Source organism: Dermacentor albipictus, chromosome 7, assembly GCF_038994185.2.
Source record: "Dermacentor albipictus isolate Rhodes 1998 colony chromosome 7, USDA_Dalb.pri_finalv2, whole genome shotgun sequence".
Lineage (NCBI taxonomy): Eukaryota > Metazoa > Arthropoda > Arachnida > Ixodida > Ixodidae > Dermacentor > Dermacentor albipictus.
In genome coordinates, this window is record NC_091827.1 from 35410657 (window position 1) to 35436082 (window position 25426).

The following is a 25426-nucleotide window of genomic DNA, read 5'->3' on the forward strand; positions in this document are numbered from 1 at the left end:
TCTTTTTCTCTTTATTCATATCGTGCCGAGTGTTTCGTACGTCTGTGACGCTATAAATAGCTTTGCTGTAGACGCCTGTACTTTCCTTTTGTTTGGGTTTCTATGCAGTGATAAATTTTAAGGAGTATCAACACTATTTTGCCAAGTTCAGATATTGCGGTGCTACATGGGTCGTAATTAGGGCATTTACTGATACTAGTATTTGCAGTATATGATCATAATTGTGTTTAATAATCCTTTATTCCTATTCTCACTCGTTCCTGTGAAGAATCGAAAAGCATTCCTCGTTTTCTTGCTCAGCATGTACCGTTCTGACGAATGGTAAACAACGTGATCTCACTAATGAAGCTCTGGATTTACTAACTGATCAATCAAAATTCGTAGTATGCGAAGCATACTAGCCGCACAACCACGCTCTTCCTTGCTGCGCCGCGCGCGGCCGCGTAGCTACCATATGACGTCATAACAGCTGCAAAAGCATAGGCTCAACTCGTGCGCTCGCTTGCGGCCGCGTAGCTACATAGCCGGGTCTCAGCTCGTGCGCGCGGTCGCACAGATGGTACTGCAGCCTAACTCCCGCTCCTCCCGCTAGGGCACTGACGTCACAACAGCTGCAAGCCGAGCTCAACTCTTGCGCTCGCCTGCGGTCGCACAGCCGGTGCTGCGGCCTAACTCCCGTACCTCCCGCTAGGGCACTGGCGTCATAACAGCCAACATAACAGTCCGCTCTTGGCGAGGCCAGTTGTATAGTGCGATGGCGGGAAAGGAAAGGGCCGCTCGTCAGACCGCAAAGCGCAAGTTACAAAGAGCCATGGAAACGGCTGAAGAACGAGAAGTTCGGCTTGCCAAGCGACGTGCACATTACGCAGCTAAACAGCAGCGTTCCTCCACAGAGTCCGAGGTAAAGGATGAAGTTGCGAGTGTATCTGGGAGTACTTCTACTCGCTCGGAGCGGCGAAATGCAACCAAGCGGAGAATACGTGCTGAAGAAACTCCGGAACAGAGGCAACAGCGTCTCGAAAAGGAACGTGCTTACAGGAAGAGGCAAAGCGAGAAACGAAAGGAGCAGCTCGCAGAACAGATGGTTTTACTACAGACGCAAGAATACCTCACCGATGCCGATATAGAACAACGTGAGGCGGAACGTTGTGAAGAACATGTGAGAAGAGTTCGGGAGTTTGAGAGTGCAACTCGTGAGTTTAACAAGCGTTTCACTAACAATCCTTTCGGCTACGTGTGTAATATAGCCAAGCAGCAGCAGTTCACCAGGCTAAACAGTGCTTCAACAACTAAAATAAAGGCTAGCATGCTTCGCATCCTGGGCTTAACCTTAGCTAAGCCACAGCCATTTTTTTAATGCGCTTTCAAGCAGTTAATTGATACATGTATATATGAATATATTAATAAGCAAGAGTGACATTGTTTGCTAACTTGAATTACATTTATCGGGCTCGCCGTCGGTAGACATTTGATCAATGGACTGTCTGCATATGATCCGGCGGGATTTTCCTGAAATATGATCTGTAGTCAACACATCGCAGAAATGAGGAAAAAAGACCGTGAAGTTTTTATGTCAAAGAGTTCAAGCCTGGTTCCTCAAATTAATGCTGTCCTCTGTCTAGAACTACAAGAAGTGGATGGATGGATAGAGCGATCGGTGGGTGTATGAAGATCCCTGTTTGAGACGGGGTCATGACTGAAGCCACTAAGATAAATTACTGCGTCATTTAGCGGAGGATTCTAAAGTTGCGAGTCCGGGACCACCAATGCTAGCATGGGGGATCTGTATGTGCTGGACAAGCAATGGTAATAGTGATATTTTACGTCATTTGTACTTTTGTGAGCACTTCTGGTTTGCTCGAGCGGCTTTAACTCAGTGCTGTTCGTACACGTATCTACACCTTCTCTTTCCCTTCTTTCGCTTCCCCTTCTCCCATCCCTCAGTGTAGGGTAGCCAACCAGACTCTTGACTGGTTAACATCCCTGCATTCCTGTATTCTTCTCAATCTCTCTCTCTCTCAACATTTCTAACGTACTGTTTCGCGTTATTTCACCTGTGTGTGATAAGCTGAGCCTAAATGGTAACCAGTTCAATAGAAATTACTGTTTACTCATTTCATGCAGATCTTGACTCAGCCGAAAATGGTGCACTAGTTAGCTCCTTCGAGGCTGCCACAGAAGCCGAAGAACTGTACAGCACAGGTGAGTGAGATATCTCCCGGAAAATGGAGTCCTTTGTGAGGCAAGAAATTACTCCTTGACAAATGAGTTCTGAGTACTCCGCTTCCTTTTAGAGAGTAATAGCTCCCAGTAATGGAGTCACTTGTGGGACTAGGAATTTCTCCCTTTGAAAATAATTGTGAGTCCTCTGTTTAATGACAACACCACCATGTCATGTTTGCAACACTAGCGGCTAGTACTGGGAGCCACGTATGGAGCTCTACACGCGGTTCATCGCAGATATGAAAGATAACGTGACGTCATGATGGCCGATAACCTTTTAGCGCGGCCAGGAGAAATGTTTCCACGCACCGTAATCGGTCAACATATCACCAACGATTGCCTGTAACATCGAATGTGTAGGTTTCTATATTTAGGAGAAATACCCGATAGTATTCAAGCTCTCACATCTGATTAAATTTTGCATCAGAGACTGCGGGATAAGCTTACATTCATACAGGTCAGCGTTAGGCACCATATTTTCATAATTTTTGTTGCCGGATGGAAGAAGAAACGAGAAAAAATACGTTACAAAGTGTACTGAACTCGATACGAGCGAGGTTCATTGCCCAAGAGCGCTGGACGCTGACCCAAGTGAAAAATAAAACGCAACGCGAATTCAGTACGCAGCGAGCACCAACACCTAAGCGAAGCGTCGGACACGATGTGAATGGCACACTCCGACTTTTAAAAAAACTTACAAGCACTTACCGCCATGTATGCCCTTATCTCTCTCCTACCCCCTCTCTTCACTTCGGTGCTTATCTGCTATACTAGGGCAATCATAAACGAGTCGGGTTGAGTTATTTGAAATGCGGCGCGCATCGGAGTAATGCATGACGTACGCAGCACCGGACGACTGGCTCGCGTAGATGACGTCTATCAAAAGATGTACTGTGGGACTTACGACGCAAGATGTCGGGGACAAATACATTTGTTGTCGAGATTAACAGCAGCGAGACGCTGCATCTTCACAGTTCACCTCTGCCCACGTTTTCTAGTGAACTTCTTTCTGTCTTGGAACCAGTGGCAGAAAAATAGCCAGGTGTAAACGACCTTTAGCCTACAGATACAGTTATCACAGATCCTTTATCGGCTGCTTCTAATGGAGCGACTTACACTATTTGTTATTCCTGAATAAGCACCATATATATATATATATATATATATATATATATATATATATATCCGACTCGCGTAATTTATATTCGCCTCTCTAAACATTAGACAAAATAACGGCAAACATCAGAGCTAGCGCCCTAAGTATTTTACTTCATACTGGTTTCTGTGGACCAGCTGACTATTTAGCGAAGCGTTTCTTTGGTAACTGCGCCTTGCGATCGCTCCGTCGCCTTCGCTAGTTAGAGATGCCTGAATATTCGAAATATCGAATACGAATCGACTAGACTTTGAGTTCAGAATTCGAAATTGTCGAATATGCGTGCTTGTTTGAATATAAGGGCGAACAGAATATGTCGGTATCTCCCGAGAGAGAGACCTACGCAAGTGACGACTGTTCCGAATGGTACTTCCCCACGAGAGCCACGTTTGATTCGCAGTTAAAGGCCCCACTTTCTAACCAAAGGCATGGTGTAGATAACTTCTTCCATGTAATCCTCAGTCATAAATAAGAATGCCTCGCATTTAGATATCCCATATAAAAATCTTTATAGTATCTTGAATAAATGTATTGTTTAGCCAGTACCATCATTGTTGAATTGCTTCAAAGGAATACGTGGCACTGTGGTACCATACCGTAGTTCTGTACTTCAGCAAACACAACACTTTGCATGGGCTTGGTGACGTTCTGTCCGTCTGTTTTATCACTGTCATCGTCATAGTGCGGCAGGTAACCCAAAATTCGTTTCTCATTTACAAGCGCCTCAGCTGACCAGTATTTCTGTCGGGAACAGCAATATACGGATCTAGCCACACAACGTAAAGAAGCCTCATGCTTTTAACAAACAGACTCCACATGAATAGCCAATTTCTGTAGTCGATTCGATACTTAACCGTCGTTTTTGTCGATTGTTCGCAATCGATCTTCACTTAAGATGTACTCGTGAGGGTTTGAATCCACCCAGCACCGCAGAAATTTCATCAACAGTGTAAAACCCAGACCACACGTACGCTTGCCGACGCGCGCAAGCTCGCGCCCGCGCGCGTCAATGCATGCGCAGGCACTACGGCACGGCTCGTACGCGTCGAAACGCGGCGCGACGCGTCCGTGAATAGCTCCTCACCGTTATCGGGCGCTTGAGCTGGCTCGCGTCGGCGCGCCTGGATAGGCAGCTACGGCGCGGTACGTTCAACTTGTACATTCAGAATCAGCACGAGAAGATAATCACATGCACTTATTAAACAGTTGCCTTGAGTGTTGTCAATTTTACCTCCGTGACGAGCGGATTTGACGTTCCTACATTACGAAACTGTTGCCTTCTTTTTTTTTGGGGGGGGGGGGGGTGAAGATGACATTTCGGCCGAGCCGGCGAGCGGTATCTGCGGCAGGGGTCGCGGAGAGCGAACGCGCTGTCGTGTCGAAAGACCCGATCGAAGCCGGCAGCCAGCCAGCCGTCCGGGTCGCGGCTCTGCCCGTTTCAAAACTCGGCGCGCTTGCGGAGACGTGTTTCAACGCGCGATCGTTCCCATGGATACGCGAGAGGGCGCGCAGGCGCCTCTTGTGGGATGGAATCCTGTTCGTACATTGCTTGGCAACTCCCGTTGCCACTCGCCCCTAACCAGAACATCCATTGCGGACGCGAGTGGAGCTAACAGATTTATGCGCCACCTTTACGTAAATATTTAAACTAATTGGTCTTTTGAACACAGAATAAATACGTTATATTTTAGTTTACTCTTTCAGCCAGAGGTGGGGCGACAGTTTGTAAGTTATTGTTTTGTATTTGTAAGTGAGGTGAGCCTTTCATTCTTGCTTGAAAGTCAGGAACCCTGCGTCTACGGAGAATTATACGCGGCATGGGAGTGAGCTCCTGGTGATCTCTGAAGCATTGGCTGCTTTGAGCTGCGGTGTTTAGCGCGGCGTGGCTTGATCTAGGGAATTGAGAAGGCGTAGTTGGCTGTTCGTGCGCGGAGGAGAGAGTTGGTGCTCGCACGCAGGAAACCGTGATGATTAATGAGGCGCAATAAATATGGGGACGATACTTTCTCCGCCTTTCTTGGCCTTTCGCTGTTGCTCGCCACGCTGGTTTTCCGCTGCTCGGTCAAGGAACCCGTTTGAAGGCTTCTTTTGCCTTCTCGTGCCGTTCGCACTGGTCGAGTGGAAAGGGGAACGCAGGACTATTCAAGGTACCGTTCAGAAGCGTCGATGAAGGCCTTTCGGAGTACTGTGACTCTGTTAGCGTATACCTCAGACGACGAGTGATCGGTACGGCGAATCAGAGCGTGTACTCCTTACCGATGAAGGAGGAGGAAGAGAAGGAACTTTATCGCCATTTGTACTTCCAAGCCCCTAGTGTTAGGGCTGCCTCATATTTTTTTTAAACAGTGCATTCGAGATAAAACGATAAATATCGGAAACGAAACTTTATAGCAGTGCTGCACATTGTTTTCCCGTATAATGGCTCATGCGATTATTAATTAACAATGTTTTACTGATTAACTTGTATAATAATGATTTTAATGAGAATGCTGTAACTGCAGAACTGAAGTCAGCAAGCATTCAAAATTTTGGTATGGGTATCTTTGGAGAATTAGGCATTCAAAATCTGCGGCGAAATGCATTGATGCTGAAGTTAATATGTTCCTGCTCAGTGGAAAGAAATGTATGCGCGAAAGAAATATGTAAGTGGAACAGCAACGAATTCAGGACACATTTAAGGTCCACATTTCTTGAAACCGGTGTTATAGGCGAGAGGTTCGGCGTTCCGTAAGCATATAAAGCATCTCTTGAAACAAAGTAGAGCACCGGGTACTCGGGAAACTCCATATAGCATGACATTAACTTAATCAGTATTGCGCGGAATTGTTGAATAGAATCCATGCCTATGAATCTATGATTCATTCTGTACAGGTCTGAACATATCCAGCTTTTCTGGACACGTACCAACTAGCGCCCCAAGCGGGCCCGGCACGAAGCTAGCGCGTTTTCAATGGAACGAGCGGGTTTTTTGCGAATAACAAAAGCTGCAGGCCGATTATTGAAAAACGCAGGTGACAAACGTGTTCTGGATGACAGTCCACACGAGCCAAATGCAGTGATCACACTATGGCACGTAAAAATTGTGTTCCCACAGCACTTAAAGTTTTAGCAATGGAAGCCTATGGAAACGACGAAAATTTGTGCTCGATTCTTGAGGCAAGAACGATGACTGTAATAAAACTATCCCGTCTATCGTAATACGCAGTGCAGCGTATGTAGTCCGGAGACTCAGCTTTCGATTGATGCCTCTCTCGACTCTCCACATATGGCGTAAGACTGTTCCCGAAAGCGATTTTTGTAACACTGTCGTGAAAATTGCCGTGGTATCTATAAAAACATAAGCGTACCCCGTGGCGAAGCCTCGGTAGCCGTGGCCGAGTGGTAGAATAGCGAGCACCTTGCGTCCCGAATCACGCGCGGCCGTGGTTCGATTCCCCCTTCGCAGCGTTTTTTTTTTTTAAGCAGCATAGGACCTAGTTTTGTAGTCTCTCACTAGATGGCAGAATCACAAAACCCAAGATTTGCTTTCGGTTTTGGTTTTTCAGCAGTGCATTTTTTGAAAGCCGCATAGGGCTTATAGTCTCCTACCAAATGGCATCAACACAAAACTCAAGAATTGCTTTCGGTTCTGGTTTTCCAGTGGTGCTCTTGAAATATTATGCTTTGTGTTTTTCCTTCATAAAACGTAGCAGTATCGTGTTCATTTGTTAAGTCATCGCTTTTGTGAAGGTTTTATTCATTGGACAACATAACTAGAAGCTTGCGCATGGCTTTGTGTTATGAAAAAAAAAAAAAAGCTTTCGTGCTTTGTAGCGTGGAACCTGCAAGAACAAGATGGCTATTCTTATTGCGTTCTTCTGGAAGGTCCGTTTTCTTCGACTTTCGGCTGTCTTTAATGGCACAGACTCCGAGCGAATGACGTCCAGCTGTGCCACAATGTTACCCGGTGGCCAGTGCCATTCCTATGCAACATTCATGTGGAACAAAGGGTCTGCTAGGCTGAGTCGCTGCCCGAACGTTAATTATTTCTAAATATTCATCCAAATAAGAAATGCACCAACTAGGATATGTGCAGCGTCTGGATTAGTAGCTACTGTTAATGTGTTCCCTACAGCCAAGTGGTATCAATCCGTAGGTGTGGCCGTAAAAAACCATTTGAATAAATGACCTTCGTTTGGTGCATTTGCTTTTAATGCGCAGCATTCTTTGTCGAGTACCCCAGCAATTTGGTAGCAAAATCGTGCAATATCGTACCTGTAACGCCAAAAGCTTGACGCATTTCCCATATAAATATATAGGTCTTCATAAAAAGGGTTGGGGTGACCAACTTGAAATTGGAAGTGGCATCAGCATAAATTTGGGCCAAGGTGAATTTAGCAGTGATATGGGAGTGGCCCTACCTAAATTTGGGCGAAATGGTAGTGAGCCAAGCTGAATTTGAGGCTGATATGGGGGTGGCCCAACCTAAATTTGAGGTGATATGGGGTGGGTAAGCCTAAGTTTGGGGAAATATGGGGGTGGGCCAGCCTGGATTTGGGGATGACATTGGGGTGGGAGAACCTAAATTTGGGGGGGGATATGGGGGGTGGGCTACCCTAACCATGGGCGTGATATGGGGCTGGGCCAAGCTGAATCGAGGGGGGGGGGTAGGGGGGCTAACCTAAATTTGGGAGGGATTTGCGGTGGGCCATCCTAAATTTGAGGTGATAGATGGGTGGGCCAGGCTAAGTTTGGGGCTGATATGGGAGTGGGCCAACCTGGATTTGAGGATGATATGGGGGTATGATGATGACGATGATGATCCTAAATTTGAGGTGATCGAGGGGTGGGCCAGCATTAGTTTGGGGCTGATATGGGGGTGGGTCAACCTCGATTTGCAGGTGGTATTGGAGTGGGCCAATATAAATTTGGCAGTGTTGTGGAGGCGGGCCAATCTGTATTTCGGGGTGATATGGGGTTGGTCCTACCTAAATGTGGGGGCAATCTCGGGGTCGATCAATCTGAACTTGGGGGCGATATGAGGGTGGGCCAACCTAAATTTTGGGGTGCGTCGACTGGAATTTTGGGGGACGATTTATGGAAATTCGTGGGTGGACCAACTTGAAAATTAGGGGTGGCCCAATTGAAATTGGGGATGGGCCAACTCCAAGTTTAAGGCTGGGCGAAAAAAAATCGGGCGTGGCCGACTTAAAATTGGGGGGTGGGCCAATTTTAATTTGAGGGTCTGCCAACTTGAAATTTGGGGGTGGGCCTATCTAATGTTTGGAGGTGGGCCGATTGAAATTTGGGGGGCCTGTTTACGAATAGTTAGACAACACCAGTGGTGTTTCTGCATCTTTTTCATCATCGCAAAGTATGTATATTAATAATTGTTACCTAATACTCCTCAAGGTGAGCTACCACTCGAGCCTTCCCAGCCCACTGGGCTGATAATGTCACAGAAGTACTCTCATCGTGACAACTGCGACGTTCAATGCGGAGATCACATGAACAAATCGCAGACTGAGCTGACCATTTTCACACCAATGTCATTGCTAACACTACTCGCTCGTGCTAGAAGCAACACAAGCTGACAACTATCATAATTCGACTTTCACTCGCACGCTAGTCGACACGCTCTCAGCGCACTATTTGCCAATCATTGGATAGAGCCTGGCTGGATGTTTTACTGTCATGTTGCGTCGTTTTTCACGAAGGCCGTCTCCCGAAAAGAGAATAGATTTTTGAGATTGACGAGGCAAGCTAGTATATAACTCATACGAAGCAAATGTATAAACGGTTATAGTGATTTTTCAAAACTGAATATAAGTAAATAAGATTTCAGATGGTATTGTTTCAACCGGGCATGACAACGAGTTTTTCCCGCCTGTCACAGTGCTTTGACCGAAAACCTAATCATTTTGCTCAAACGTGTCGCCCAATATTAAATGTGCTAAATGTAGAAAAGTGCGGTGCGTGGTCACAGCTTCAAAGCCAGTCTATTTTGTGTACGGTTGTTGATATTGTAGTAATGTGGAGTTTTCTTCTTTATAAGAGCACAAAAAGAAAAATATAATAGATGGTAGCTAAGCGCAAAGTAAATTGGAAGATCTGAAACCAGCAATTATTTTTAATTTGTGGATTGGTCTACTCCGCCGGTAGATCGCTGTCGCATTACTTCAAAGAATTTTGTTTGTGTGCAACTGCAGCAAAAACGAAAATACTACCATTTCATTGCCAGGACCTTTATGCCCTCCACACACACAAGAAGGACACCAGATAATTGACAATATCAGTTTATAAACTGACATTGTTTTGCTAATTTCAGTGTAGCGTGGTGCCTGCGGACGGAGTATTTTCTTAGTATCAGTCCAGTGTTAGCAGTGAGAAGCAGTTCGGTCTACCATTCCCATGAGGGCATACTAGCCATTGTAGCGCTTTACTGTAGGACAAATTAAGTGCTAAAAACTTGGTGTGGCTTGTCCTTTCCGCAGGTCGTCCATCCATTCTGTTATGGTGACGATCAACATTGTGTCCGTCAGGCCTCCTCCTCATTTTTAGCTTCACCATCGCGAGAGTGGACAGAGAAAGGAAACTTTCTTCACAATCAGCCCCAGCGGGATTCCACCACTCGTCACTGCTGCAATTTGCATTCAGTGACTGGGCATGCTAAGCACATCCTTAGTTTCACAATGACTAGAGTACGCAGAAAAAGTAGAGCTTTGGTCGCTATCACTACCACGAACCCATGTCAATGCAGATATAAGTAGGTGCAGGGGCTGAGTATAGTAACCTCTCCGCTACCACCTGCTTCCACCACCTTAGATTTTCCAGGCATACCTGCTTCTTGTTTTCATCGCAGACGCATGCAGGATAAACGCGGATAACTAAAAAATCTCAGTGCCCTTCCATTCTGTGAAGAAACATGACCTGCAAAGCTGTGTATGTGGGTCCCTTAATGGTGAACTGCACCTCCACCGTATGTCGGCCCCGCATTGCACTGTCTTCGGGATCGGCCCACGTATGGGGAGTGCTTAACGCCTGCTTCACCTCCGCCGCGGGTCTCCCCGGCATGGCGTTACGTTCGGGATCAGCCCACATATGGGGAGCGCTGAACGCATGCTTCACCACCGCTGCGGGTCGGGCCGGTATTACGCTACCTTCAGGATTTGGCTCTACACGCGGACGCGATAGTGGAGAAAGTAGCCCTTAAGAGGAAGCTTTAGCTTTGGTGGTCCTATCTAAATAAATGTAAAAGGAGAATTCGTTTTTCTCGACAGCCACTGCATCTAATTTGACAAGGTTTGTTGCATTTAAAACAAGAACTTAAAATCTAGTGTCTGTTGGTTTCGAATTCTTGAATTAGGTCATCATTTGTTTATTCAAAATTGTCCAAAATTGCAAATCTTAAGAAAACGAGACCATCAAGTTTACAACTCTCTTTCGGCAAAGAAAACTGATATCAAAATCATGTACATTGCATCTAACAGCACATCTAAAGCAGACAAAATTGATATATTACGCATGAATCTTAAAAAATTTAGTAATATGGAAATACAGCTTTTCCGCAACCCTTGTTCACAACGTAACGACTTCACGTAAGATATAAATCGGCATATTGGAATTGTCTAATGGATGCTGTTTACAGAACCGCGATATCAGTTCTTGATCTGGAGTTAATAATTTGTAAACTTCGTGCTTGTGTACTTTGCGCACTTTCGAATTGTTGAATATCTTTTACCAAAATTCAGGCCCTAAATAGAAATTCCGCTTCCAATAGTCACTAGAATTTACCTTTCTCTCCCGAATCCAACAAATTTCATTAAAATCGGTCCAGTGGTTATCTAAGAAAAGCGTTTAGGTGTTTTACATCTATTTGAATCGGCCGAGTCGGAGTAGGGCCCGTGTTAAAGCTTCCTCTTAACGACTTCACTGTAAAAAAAAAGAATAAAAGAAAACAAAACGCTGCATCCATCAATATCGCCGGCTCAGATTTCGTCATGATGGCACCGTCCCCATCGGCACGGCTCCGTGAGCAGCTACCAAGCTGTTCACTTTCGTTATCTTCCTTCCCTCGGCGGCCGCGCATTGTCTTGATGCCAGCGGCGCGCTAAATATGCACCATCATTCCGTCATGCATCGCTTCTGCGACCAAGCAAGCTTTCGGCGGCACACGTACACTGCCGCATTGACACCAAAACTTTAAACTGCTTGCTTTCGAGAAAACAGCATGAATAAAAATGGAAGGCGACTATAAGGCCACGTGGAATATGTTCGCGGGGCCATACTATTGATGACAGCATCCCGAAAGGCTAGATGGTCTGGTTTTGTAGATGTATATTCAGGAGTACCACAGGGGTCCGTGTTAGGGCCAACATTTTTCCTGCTTTACATCAATGATGTAGCAACCGCTTTAGATAGTTCTGCTAAGATAAAACTCTTTGCAGATGACTGCTTGATTTTTGCGCCGGTATCTTGTTTAGAGGATCAGATTAAGCTCAACCGAAACCTTCAGGCGTTTGGGAGTTGGTGTGACAAGTGGGAAATGCGAATCAATTTTGATAAGACCACATACACGCATATCACTGCAAAAAAAAAAAAATATTTTTACTTTTCAGTACGATATTCAAGGCTACAATCTAGTTAATGTTCCTTGTTTCAAATATCTTGGTGTCTCTATTTCGCATGATTTAAAATGGCACAATCAAGTAGAAAGAGTGTGCTCTGCGGCACAGAAGAAATTGGGTTTTTTAAGAGCAAAACTGGGGAGGGCAACAAAAGATGTTAAACTGCTGGCTTACAGATCTCTTATACGACCATCCCTAGAATATGCGTTAGTAGCATGGGCGCCCCATCAAAAGGTAATGTGGGCCAAAATAGAGAAGGTGCAACGCCGGGCGGCGCGCTTTATTTGCTCGAAATATAGGACAGACTCAGTTTCGGCGATGTTAAAGTCTTGCGTTCTTGAACTGTTGGAAGATCGGTGCAAGAAGCAGAGAATAAAAACGTTATTTCAAATAATTCATGGTGAACTAAAAATTAATAAAGAGTTGTATTTAAAACCTCCAGGCAGACTGAGCTCCCGCTTAAGTCATAGTGAAGCTATTAAACCGTACTTGTCCCGAACCAATGCCTTTCGTTGTTCGTTCTTCCCCGATTCAATAGAGCTGTGGAACAAGCTGCCTGCAGAAATTGTTCGCAGTTCTGATACTGCATTGTTTACAAATGCAATCAATGTTCTTTACTAAAACTGTACCATGTGGATATTGTTTTTCTTTTCTTTTTTTCTCTTTTTCCTTTTTTTCTCTTTGTGTGCGTGCGGCAGCTGGTTGAACATTTGAATACATGCCTTACAGTCTGTGTATAGTACCTTGTATTGTATCCGTAGGACACTGTAGTGTATGTGCATATTTCTTTTGTATCTGGCTGTTTTGTATGAACGTATATGTAACATCCCTCCCTGTTATGACCCTCAACTGAGGGTTGACAGTATTTCTAAATAAAATAATAATGTGGTCAGGTTGACTCTGCAGGTTTGGAAGGAATGACTGACGGTCTAGCTGCTTCATTATCACATAAACAGCGCTTGAAGTTGTTAGCGCAGTTTGTGTGTGGTTCCTCCTTTGTGTCCCGTCGTGAACTGCTGTTCTTTCTGTGGCTTTACAGATGTTCCTTTTCTGCGTCAGTTACGCCTTCCAAGAGTGTTTACTTGGAAAATGTTTGTTTGCATGGCTCTTACAGAAGCATGTTTAGTCGAAAGTTTTTCGATTGGCTGCATAATCTCGAGGACGGGCTCCAAACTTCTCATTTTCTTTAGCCACGTTAGAACCATTTCTGAAAATTTAATTAACGTAGCTTTGTTAATTACGCAAACAACTTCTCAACTTACTCCGGATCTAGAGATTACCAATCTGAACACTCGAATGATAAAATGATGTTAACATTGTTTGTATCATTTCAATAGTTTTGTTTCGTGCAGTTAAAAGCAGCCGGCATATTGATGGTGTTGCAGACTTCTTATAAAGTAAGTGTGAAAGCTCGGACAGGTTATCTTGGCACAAATCAACTTCATGAGCTTAAGCACATGTGCCCAACCTTGCACGACTGCCTTTACAACCGATTCTTATATATTATACAAGAAGCACCTCAGCGCTACGGTACATCCCACAAGGTGTGCGAGAACATTGTGTGCGCTCCCGATTAAGTGCCTGAGCGTTGGTGGCATCAGGCTCGGTTTCTTGGCATCATAAGGAATAAAAACTGCTGCCTGGAGGAAAGCATTGGGTACATTTTCAGTACTTTGTAACATATAGATCAGCACGGATGTGCACGTTAGAACGAAAAGTACTGAAATATTAAGAAGAGGCTTTCGCTGGATGTATTTTAGCTGTCTAATGATAAAATCTAAAGAAAAAATACTGTGATTTTGTGACAAATAATGCTGACATGAAATATGAGCTCCGACACAGTAGCCGTGGTGGAACTGGCCCCTGGACTATTGGGATACATTGAACCACGATACGCTGGTTTGATAGTTCGCGCTTGAATTTTCTGTATGTCGGCGCCGCTGTGCAGTGTTGGAGGCCCTTTTTAAACGACAAGCACTATTTTTCAGCTAATATTGAAAGCAACTGTATTCCTTTTTTAGGAGAGGGGAGCTTTTTTTTTTAGTGTCTAACCACAGTTCCAAAGTTATCAGTTAGCTCAAGATGCGCCTACATGTGTTTCTAATATCCAGTATGTTGTCACGGATTCAATAGCGAAAGAGCGTTATCTTATCAGATTGCGCGCGTGAAGCGAATACTGGCCTACATTCGCCGTCACATTTGAGGACCCGAGATTGCGCTGCAATGTACGAGCATTTCAGTCTGACGAACTGACGCCTTGATCCGTAGATCGGAATCAGAGGAAGCACTTTGCGCGCAGCCATCGTTGCGCTTTGAGCGTTTTCTTTTCCAGCGCAAGCTCACCTTATAATGAGATATATTCGTGACTCACTCTTTGGAAGTGTTTTGTTCTTGACATTCCTACAATGTGAGAGTATAGAGGCGCTCCATCTTCATTGAGTGAATACTTGGGAACGGACTAGGCCTTTTCTTGTGTCTGCGTTTACACACTTACCGCATCAATTTATTTTTTTATAACCTAATTTAGGAGGCTGTAAAACACAGCAACCTTTTATTAACAGGACGTTTTAATAACATAGAAAATATAAATGCTTATTAGTCGGCTTTCACCTCATGGTAAGGAATTTCAATAAAGATATCTTTATGATAATTAAAAGCCTATCCTCTTGACAACGTTTAATCTGAGTTCCTCTTTGCAAGCTGATACAGACTTGCAGGTGGTTCGTATCGAGGGCCCTCAACATATGTCTAACCGTCAAACAAACAGTTACTCCGAATGTTTAATTTCAGGAAGGCGTGTTACCCTCCCGTCTTTCATTCCCGTTCGCAAACATGCATAAGACGAAAGTGCTGCATGAAGAGCGTCGTTAGTCAAAACCAACGAACTAGCGTAACTCACCTCGCTTATATCGCTGTCATTTAAGCTTATATAAGAAATATATATATCTTATATCGACGCATCGCGAATCGAAAAAGAGCTGCCCGTGACCAGCCCAGCTAGGTTTCTTTCATTTCGTACTTCGTAGTAGCGGCTAATAGTAGCTCACGAAGCAGAGCACTGAGTGTGGATATTGCAGAGAAGGTGTTCTATATACTGTCTCGTCACCCACCGAAAATTGCCCGCCGTGCTACTGGCCATTCGTAGAAAATTGTATATGTGACGCCCAGCCATTTGCAACACCGCAACTTTGTTTTGCGATTGGAGAGTCCAGGTGAGAGAGAGGGTGGTTATGTAGATAAAGACACGCTATTTTCTGCAGTAACATAGGAATGCATGAATGAATGCCTTCATTTATTGAGAAAAAAGAAGAGCAAGCATCAGTGGAAGCACGTCTCAGCAGATTGGGAAAGAAGCGGGGGACAAAGAGGAAAAGCTGGAGGTCGGGTGGCAGGCAAAGTCGCAGTTTAGGGGCGAAAGAATATAAGCAAGAGTTGGTGAAACCAGTTGAATTCTAGTGTAGATCTGTGATGTGGCGACTAAATGATTGGAGTCACCGCCAAGCATCCGTCATTTACGGTAGTATAAGCACCCGCCGTTCTTCGTAACAAACGTTTACTGAAAACCAATCTTCGCAATTAATTATTCATCAGCCATACCTCGCCACGTATTTCTTAGTGGCAGGGTCAGTGGATTTCAACTACGCTGTCGCGACAAGTTACGACTATAACGTGACGCTTGCGGTTACGGTTGCCATACTCGTGACTCTTACTATTGCGCGAATACTATAAACATGGGTTTACTGCACAAGTTAGTGAACAGACATTTTAGAACCGCGTTTCTCACCTTACATACGCTCAACGCAAGCACCATTGCAGTATGTTACGGTGCGCGTCCCTTCAAGACAGAGATGAAAACAAAAGAACGCGTTAGAAGACAGGGTACCGACTTGGGCCTCGTGCCAAACATATCCAAGCCAACAACATTTATTTTATTTCAATAACCTAAAGGCCCAATGTGGGCGTTACGTAGGGGGGGATTCATCAAAGAAAACTTAACAATATACAACACAGAATATGAACGGCTGAAGACAGGAATAAACAAGTTAATAAGCCAGGTACAAGTTGACAGGGGAAAGAATAGCTAGGAACAGGTACTGAAATAATGCACATGCAGCAAAGCCCACAAAACAAAACAAAAATCGCACCTTCAGAAGTTACAAAACATGTCATCTAATATTCCACGGAACGTTACGGCCCACACGCACGCAATGAAAAAAAAAAACGAAAAAAAACCGCATATCATTCTACAGTGGAATTTTCTAAGCATGACCATGAGAGCTGTTTGAAATGATGATGTTCCAGTGATAGCCGCAATGCTAGAAGGAAGCGAATTCCACTCTTCAATAGCCAGGACCAAAAGTGAGTATTTGTATCGTTCTGTCCGAGCGAAAATGGGTTAGTCTTCTTCATGTGATCTACACAAGCCGGTGTGTGCGGCACCGGGAGAAGATGTGAACTTGCGAAGGGTGTGTTGCTGTGGTATAGAGTATGGAAAAAAGGATAAACGGCTGTGTTTTCTGCACATGACCAGAGGCGGGAGATGGAGCGATATTTTCAGTATTTTTACACTTTGATACCGAGAGTAACGGAAACGGATGAATCGAGCGGCCTTGTTTTGTATAGATTTCAACATGTTAACAAGATAGGTATAATGACGGTTTCAGATCACGGATGCGTATTCTATCACAGGCCTGATTAGCATGTTGAATGCGTGTAGTTTTGTGTCCTGGTTGGCTTGGTGTAGTCGGCGTCTAAGAAGACCAAGTTTTTTTAAGTGTTTGGTAGTAATCAGTTCAATATGAGTGCTCCAGGATAAATACGAGCTAAAATTTACACCGCGGTATTTTACCGACGCTGAAGTTTCAATGATAGTATTATTAAATGTGTGGGCATTAGGAATCGCCTTAGCAGCGGAAGTAAACTTCAGATGTATAGTTGTGTCTGCGTTAATTACCATCTGCCCTACCGCACCAATGAGTTAGCTCATCAAGATCAGTCTGGAGAGCAATGATGTTAACAATCATGCCGTCATTTCTTTGCAAAGAGGTTATGTATTTAAACTTCTGGAGTGACAGTCCAATCCGCCACCTACGGGAGCGCTTGAAGCCGCCGGCGGCCATATTGTTAGAGGAAAAGGAACACGGTTACAGTACGTGGCTGCAAGCACGCGCGACGCAACTGTGCTTGCGGTTGTGCGATGAAAAATGAAATGAGACCCCTTTAGGAAGTATATCAGTCCGGCATTGTGTGTCGCTGTTGTCAAAAAAAAAAAAGAATGTCATGGTGGTGGGTGCCTTGTGTTCTGTGTACAGTATGTTGCGAGAACTGAAAAACAGTCGTTTCCTGTTTTCTTCATTCAGTAACCTGCCGCGTGGATCGGCACTGTGATGCCCTTTCGTCGATACGTGGTGCCGGGCCGTATTGGCAAAACATGACCTTGAAATATAGTATCCTTGTGCCATTTCTTAAAAAAATCACTATTTGTGTTAATGAGCGTTTTTTATTTAAACCTAGAAAACAAGAAAAATATCCAACGGTAGGTCTCATTTTTGTCCGGCGTTTCAGTTCTAGCTGAAAAGAGTTGGTGAAAGCAAATTAGCAATAAAGCTAAGGCGACCCACCATCTGCACGAAGCCGCAAGCCCACATTCGCTCCAATGAGGGTAACCTGCCAAAGTTAAAGTCATGCGTCACTGGCGGCTCAAGCAATCTTTACTTTTTTTTTCGTTTCTGCAACCGTTCTTCCTGCGTCTGCGGCAAAAACGAGAAGTGGGAAGGCAGATAAACGGAAATCGGTGGAGGCAGGTGGTAGCGTAATGGTTAGAGTGCCCATCTCCCAAATGCAAGCTGCTGCATTTGGGAGATGGCCTCGAATCCCGGTGGTTTGTTTGCGAAGACAGCTTTCTGTGCACTCTGGTGACTGCGACGCTCAGAATTAGGCGGCAGCCTGACGACAACGGTCGCCGTCAACGTAACAGAATAAGCGGGCGTGCAAGGTCCCACTTAAAGCCGAAAGTACATTCAGAGGAGATACGCTATACCCTTGTCGGCAAAAAAAAAGTGATGAATAAGGAGCGGTATTGTTGAGCGACGCTGTAGACCGATAATGTCACCATAGACAGGACCATGCTCCAATCCCGGTGCTCAGCGGAAATATATGTCGACAGCATTTCAACTAGCGTGTTATTGATACTTCATTAAGGTCGTTGCGTGTTTGTGTTGTGTCTTGCAGGAGCGAGTAGTAAAAGAGATGACATTGGAGAGAAGGCGGTGAGCGAAGTCCGCGAAAAGTAATTGAGGATAGCCATATTGAACGTCGACGCCGTGTTGAAGAAAGCCTGCGACTTCAGTTGCTCAGCCGACAGAAAGGCTTGAGTGGTAGCATACCGCTGGGCGTATTTGGTAACCACAGCGATAGACACACACTTTGCGGAAGTAAACAGAGGAAAGGCACGTAGTGAGTTGGCTGCCCTTTTCAAGCTCTGGTATAGCTTGAAAAATTAATGTGGAGAAGTATGACGCACCAAATAGTATATGCCAATCCAAATGAATCAGCGTGGTCATACTTGCGCGACATGCCATGGTGGCCTGCCACCAGGACACCATGAAGTTGCAGCGATGACAGTTTTCATTGGGTACTTGAGAATAAAAACGAGCACATCAGAGACGTCCGAGGGATGTTTCTACGGTATAAGAACACATCGCCTTCGCCCCCTCCCCCCCCCCCCCCCCCCAATAACTAAATCAGGAATATAGGCTTACAAATAGGGGCCTCGTAAGATCGAGCACTAGGGCGCTTGTTGATGTTGTTCAGGATGACGTCAGCGTTTCATTCAGCGTTTATTTCTGAGAAAATGAGTTGGAGTTACGTTTATTTGCATCACAATGGCAGGCGTAATCAGGCAAACATTGACAGCATTTCATTAGAGGGTGCCTGACTAGTCTGTGGAGATTACGTTTAACAATGACAACAAACACAGAAAGCTTTGCTTACATCGATTCGCACATACGTGGGATACGCATAATTTTGTGACTATCAGTTTAGATGCTTCAGAATGGCGCTCATTAGCCCAATATTTCCATCCACAGTGAGCAAAAGCGGCTGTCGTATCCACAGTAGAATTGATTTAAATGGCTTTAATCCCATGGACATATCGTCGCCAACTTCCGTGGGAATGGAGTCGTCAAAATTGAATACAGGTGACAGGGAAATCAGGAGGTTGATGAACGGCAAGAAGGCGGAAGCTTGCACAAGACCTCAGGGATATAAAATGACTTTTTGAGCAGCTTGGTCAGGGGGCCATGCAATGGTTTCCACGTCTATTAAAAATCCTCCAAAATATTAATAGAGGCCGACAAAAATGCGCGAATTTCGGGAAAGGTGAAACCGCTGGAAATTTCACGACAGCCTTAGCCTAAATATAAAAGATGACTTAAAAATAAGAAACCATAACGTTGACAGGGTGGCCAAATTCTGGCACAAATAAATCGGCTGTTGAAGCAGTTCAGCTGAAACGCAATGGTGCGAAATAAGGCGAGAATGTCGGCAAGTGTTGAAGAAAGGTCAACTAGGTCCTGTGGCCGACGCCAGCGCTCGGCAGCTGTCAAACGACTGCACGTATTAGCGAGATGCCTGGTCGTCAGTAATTACAGTATGATTCGGGTCTGAAATATTGGACGCGGACTCCATCACATTGAATACAGTGCATTCTTGGACAGATGGTACCCATTCTCTCGCAATGAGGATGGGAACAAATTGTCTCACGTGCCGGCTGTCACCTTCCTCCTACTGCCAACATTCCTTTCCCTCCGTAATTGCTTAGCTTTTATTGGGTTCGGCTGCTAATCACGAGGTCTCAGGATCGAATCCCAACCACGGCAGCCGTATTTCAATGGGTGTGAAATGCGAAAACCCGCATACTTAGGGTTAGGCGCACGTTAAAAATCCCAAGTTGTCTAAATTATTCCCGAATCGTCCACTACGGCATGCCTCATAATGAAATCGTGGTTTTGGCAAGCAAATCCTCATAATGCGTTATGTAACATTCGTTAAGGATGTCCTGGGCAGTCGCACAACTCTTGAATACAATTAAGTGTCAGGAGTTGCGCGCGAGGTCTTTGTATATGTCATCATCATCATCATCATCATCATCATCATCATCATCATCATCATCATCAGCCTGGTTACGCCCACTGCAGGACAAAGACCTCTCCCATACTTCTCCAACAACCCCGGTCATCTACTAATTGTGGCATTGTCGTCCCTGCAAACTTCTTAATCTCATCCGCCCACCTAAGTTTCTGCCGCCCCCTGCTACGCTTCCCTTCCCTTGGAATCCAGTCCGTGTATAATAGCTGTGTCTTACCAGTACTCACCTACGGGGCAGAAACTTGGAGGCTTACGAAAAGGATTCTACTTAAATTATGGACGAGGCAACGAGCTATTGAAAGAAGAATGATGGGTGTAGCGTTAAGGGATAAGAAAAAAGCAGATTGGGTGAGGGAACAAACGCGAGTTAATGACATCTTAGTTGAAATCAAGAAAAAGAAATTGGCATGGGCAGGACAAGTAATGAGGAGGGAAGATAACCAATGGTGATTAGGGGTTGAATATGTGGATAGCCTTTATGGCGTTCGATAGCAGCTAGTCTACATTGCGGCTATATAATAATAAAGGCGGAACGGCAACATGGTAGCGAATGTGGAGAACATACAAATCCCGCATATATTACTGCACAATAATTTTAAATAGCGTTCTTGCTTCACGCACGTGGATAACCGCCATAGGAGACTACTTTGGAAGCTAACTGCAAGTACTGTATATGTCGTACCCAAGGGTGTACCTGGCCTGGTGGCCAGTAAATGTGACGTAATATTGCGAGCAGCTTCGGCCATAGCATGCTGACGGATGACGACATGAAGTGGCTAGCGCAAGAGTGGACAGGGGACACTAAAGACGCTACAAGGACAAGCGCCCAGTTGGAAGTTTGCGCTTATCCTTGTCGCCTCTTTAGTGTCCCGTGTCCACTCTTGCGCTAGTCACTTTAGCATGAAATACCAACTAGCCCCCTCTCACACCCTGCGACGACACAGGGACAGTTTGCTCAACTCTTGTTTCGTGACTTTTGTGTCAAGGTGAAAAACCAACAAACCCATGTATATGTCTTAATACTTAAGCACATCTAGGTTTGCAGCTTCGGCGTTAGCCCATGAGTGCGCATTGCAAAGTCGCTAGTGAAATAATTGTGTGCACCTTAACGAATTCGATAAGGGAAAATCAAAATCCATGCACGACGGCGTCTCTAGTAGGCGCTGTGCGATGTTCCGACGTTAACAATGTATGCCGATTGAAGAATGGCTGCCCCGAAGTGCTTCTGACGGTTAGGCTAGCTTCTTTACTCCGTAGAATGTAAAAAAATGAAAAAGAAAAGGAAAAGAGAACAAAAAAAAAGAACCGAATCAAAAGCCCAGAATCAACAATTGCTCGTCGCGAGTATACGCTGGATGACGGGTAATTTCCAGGCGACGAGCGAATACGCTTGATCAAGAACACTGATAACGCCGGCGGGACAAGCATTGTGGCGAAGTTCAATGCGCAGGGATAGCTTTTTCTTTTTTATTTTTGTTTGGTTGACGTCATCACGCGTCACCGCGGGAAGTTTGAAAAGTTTAAGGTGAGTACGCCACGTGGTGGCATTCACGCGAACTAAACCCTTGTGTCCAGAAAAGCTGGATACGGCGTGCTCCTAAAACGCGTCCCATCTGTGGTCCTGGCAATGGGCACGCGAAAGTTTTGGACAAGAGTGCACACGGAGCTTATTCTGTGTTCGCGCAATCTGCCCTTTCCTGCTGCAGCCTAGTTTCGGACCATAGTTACATGCATTGAGCGTCGAATAAGTGGGAACGCCAGATATGCCTAACTCTTCTCGCTTAACACCTGGCTGTTTCCACCTCTAATCTCACAAAGCGGCACCACCTTGGGGTAGGTTCAGTTTGAATACCACGTTTGGAGAGCATTATAGTACCGCCTTTCGTCCACAACAAGGCCTTTAATTCGGCGACGCCATTAAAGAAGCGATTTCTCTGCAATGAAACGGTTGTGCCATCTGTCACTGCTATAGTGAAACGCGTATTTCACCGTAGCGGTAACAGACGGCAACACCGTTCCGTCGAGGCAACAGTGGCATTTCTTTCAGTGGCATCCCCACTGACTACGGGCGCTGCGGCCGTCTTCTGAGTGGAGGCAAATAATGCTCTCAAACGTAACATATTATAAACTTGGCGTAATTTGAAATGTTACCTCTGCGGGAAATTTTGAACTAAATCTACCAGAGCTTTAGCTGGAAGTGCTACGTAAACCTGGTTCTTCTGCTTATGCAACGCTCAGTATATATTTCGCACCATGCCCTTATCGGAAAAAGTTCGCACCCTTTCCATAACGAACGAGAAAGGGAAGAGAGGTTCGCGGTTCCAGGAATAGAGACGAACGCAAGGTCTAATATCGAAAGGTCAATAGGATCAGCAAACGGGAAACTGTACGAGATGCAAACAAAAGCCGGTCAATAAATGAAATGCCGACAAAGCGCTTGCTCCCACAGGCAGATGGAGCCCACTGGCAACAGCTTCCAGCACGAAATCAGTCCTTATCTTACACGAGTAGAGTGCCTCTCCGTCCATGCGAGTCGGTCTCTTGCCTTTCTTTCTTTTTATTGCGAAGCAATACTACTTTAGGGTCGCACTTCAGCCCGTTCCGTGGCGAGGCGGTGGTAGGCACCATCGACCTTTAGCGTGACCTCGCTGCATGACGTCACACCACGTGACCTAGAGTGACGTCACACCAGCTGTGTAAAAACGGGGCCCCATCTCACGCCGTCGCGAGGCGAGGCGGTAGCCACCAACGGCGGCCTAACTCCCGCTCCTCTCACCAGGGGCGCTACGGTCGGTGTGACGTCACACCAGCTGTGTAAAAACGGGGCCCCATCTCACGCCGTCACGAGGCGAGGCGGTAGCCACCAACGGCCGCCTAACTCCCGCTCCTCTCACCAGGGGCGCTACTGTCAGAGTGACGTCACACAAGCTGTGTAAAACAGCTCCGCTCCTCTCGCCAAGGCAGTCATACAGCCAGATGTTACGATGGTGCCTACGAACAAGGCAGCTCGGCAGAATGCAAAGAGGAAGCATCAGCGAGCTACGGAGACGGAAGAAGAACGAGAAGAACGACTTTCTAAGCGGCGTGCCCAGTATGCAGCTCGGCGACAACGTGCAACCTCCTCTGTGGAGACAGCAGAAGCAAAGGAAGAAATTATGAGTTTGCCCGACAGTGAGTCTCCTTCTATTGCTTCGCAATCACCAGGCTTAACCAAGCTAAGCCACGGCCGTTTTTTGAAGGAATACTGACACTTATTTATAATGTTGTAGAAACTCTGCTAGACGCTTCTCGCACGTAAAAAGACAGCACTTAGCACGTATGAAGGCTATTAAATTCTTATAAGATATTTTAATTTGATGCTAAATTTGGTCTTGAATTACCGGACCTGGTGTCGTCGGCGTACCGGTGGTGTCGTTTACCGGCGCTGCGTAGCAATAAGGCTAGCTATAATGGTGAGATTAAGAGTGGTCGAACAAGGAATGCCGTTGAAGGTAACGTCCTTACAAAGGCGCTGGTCCAGCGCAAGTTACCTTGTCGAAACGTTGGTTTCCGCGACATTCCTTGTTAGACCCCTGTAACCCCCGTATGCAGAAATGCAACTTAAGTTGAAGCCCATGCTTGACTTGATCCGAGTGACGCCTATCGGGAACGCGCCGAAGGAAACGCAGTGAACGTCTCTGGGCACGTTAACGCCAGGCGTCATCTAAATCAAGTCAAGCATGTGCTTCGACTTAAGTTGCATTTCTGCATACGGGGGTTAGTCACTTCCGAGCCTCCATCTTCCTCTGAACTTTGCCTTGTTTGGATAGCTATGATGATGTTGCTTTTGAAAACATAAACGAGCATAAGTGTTGTGCGCATTTCCTACGGATGCGCTCCGCTGTGGTAGCCGCAGCGAACGCAGCAACAGTGTGATCCAGCGTAGCATGACGTCATGACGCGCGCACCTACCACACCCACTGTGTGCCGAAACGGGAACTTACCCGCAGGAACAAGTGCAATACTCAATTATTTACAGGGCTACGGACACTCGTCAGTATTTCTCTGTCGTATTTTCTCCACAGGTAAACCCCCTACTTCTTCACAAGGTGTACCCCGAAATTCAGACAACAAATGCATGTGCACTATGCAATGATTTAGCGAATTTACCTCACATGCTCTGGCGATGACCCGCGTTACATAGCGATAAAAACAACACTTCTTCACGTTGGGATGCGGTCCTACCCAGCCCCAACCTCGAAGAACAGTTATGGGCTGTCCAACGGGCCCGCGACGCGGCGGAGAGACTCGGCCTCTCTGTCCCGACGTGGGAGCGGCCCGCTGCGCGCCAGTGCGCGTCCTAAAGGACCTTAATAAAGTTTTTCATCCATCCATCCATCCATCCATACCATCTGTTGAAGCGAAAGAAAATGACAAGTCCGAAATGTCGTGTCAGTACTCATTTAATGTTTCTCATAGCTTCATGTATTCTCCCTCGTAGATTCCCCAAGATGCATTCGTGAAGGCAGCAACGGCGCACATTACAAAAGGTCCCCGCAGACTGGAGCGCGCGCGGTGGGAACAGCGTACAAAGATCGCGGGTCTCAAACTGCCACGGGCGCGCCGGCCCCGTGTTTCTCCTCACGTGCGCAAAAGACTTGCGAAACCGGCGCCGAGGGGCGCGTGACGAAACTTCTCGGCTCGGCGGCGGAAGCGGCAACTACGTCGCGAGGCGCGCGCGCGCGCGACGTCAACGCTAAAAATTCGTGGCGGAAGCTGCACGCATTACGCACGCACTGAGCTCAGCGCCACCCGGCGCGCGTCTCGGAAGAAGCAACACAAAGAACCGTACATTCATAGCGCACGCAGCGCCGCCGCCACAAGGTGCCGTGACGCTTGTTGAGCCTAGCCTAGCCAGGTCGAGCCAGCAGTTCGCGCGCCCCTTTCCTCTAATAAAACTGTGCAGCACACTCGCAGCAGCTGCCAGTATTGCGTGCTCAGGCACTCTCAGTTCCGCAGGAGAAAATAGTTCGACGTTTTTTTCTTTGTAAGCCGCTATGACACCTCTTCAATTTTATTCCTAGGGGCATCTTTCGTGAACGGCTTAACGGAAATGTTGCTATTTTTATTTCGTGTGTCGTTTTCATCGCTGGGCAGCTCATTAAGGTTCATTACTTTGGAGACAAATTTACCATGTCTCAATAGGTGTTGTAGGTTCTGCTAGAGCTATTCTACTTAACTCAAGACAAATACAATGAGTTGTTCTATTAAGCGCTTACTATATGGTACCCTACTTCAGCTGAATATTTCCCAG

The 25426-nt window shown here is 45.9% G+C and overlaps 1 protein-coding gene across 6 annotated transcripts in view; it reads left to right on the top strand.

Moving 5' to 3' along the window:
• Positions 1 to 762: 762 nt before the first annotated feature.
• Positions 763 to 25426, top strand: part of LOC139047802 (caldesmon-like) — a 92540-nt gene continuing 67876 nt past the window's right edge. For 4 of the 6 annotated variants that reach the window (XR_011507380.1, XR_011507379.1, XR_011507381.1 and 1 more), the window contains exons 1-2: positions 763 to 1193; positions 2125 to 2202. Coding sequence is in view for 2 of the 6 variants with exons in the window: in XM_070521892.1 (XP_070377993.1) it covers positions 812 to 1193; positions 2125 to 2202 (460 nt within the window). In the remaining 4 variants the exon portion in view is untranslated. Of the gene's footprint in view, positions 1194 to 2124; positions 2203 to 23110; positions 23305 to 25426 lie in introns of those variants that run through there. The other 2 variants (XM_070521892.1, XM_070521895.1) reach the window with 2 other exon arrangements.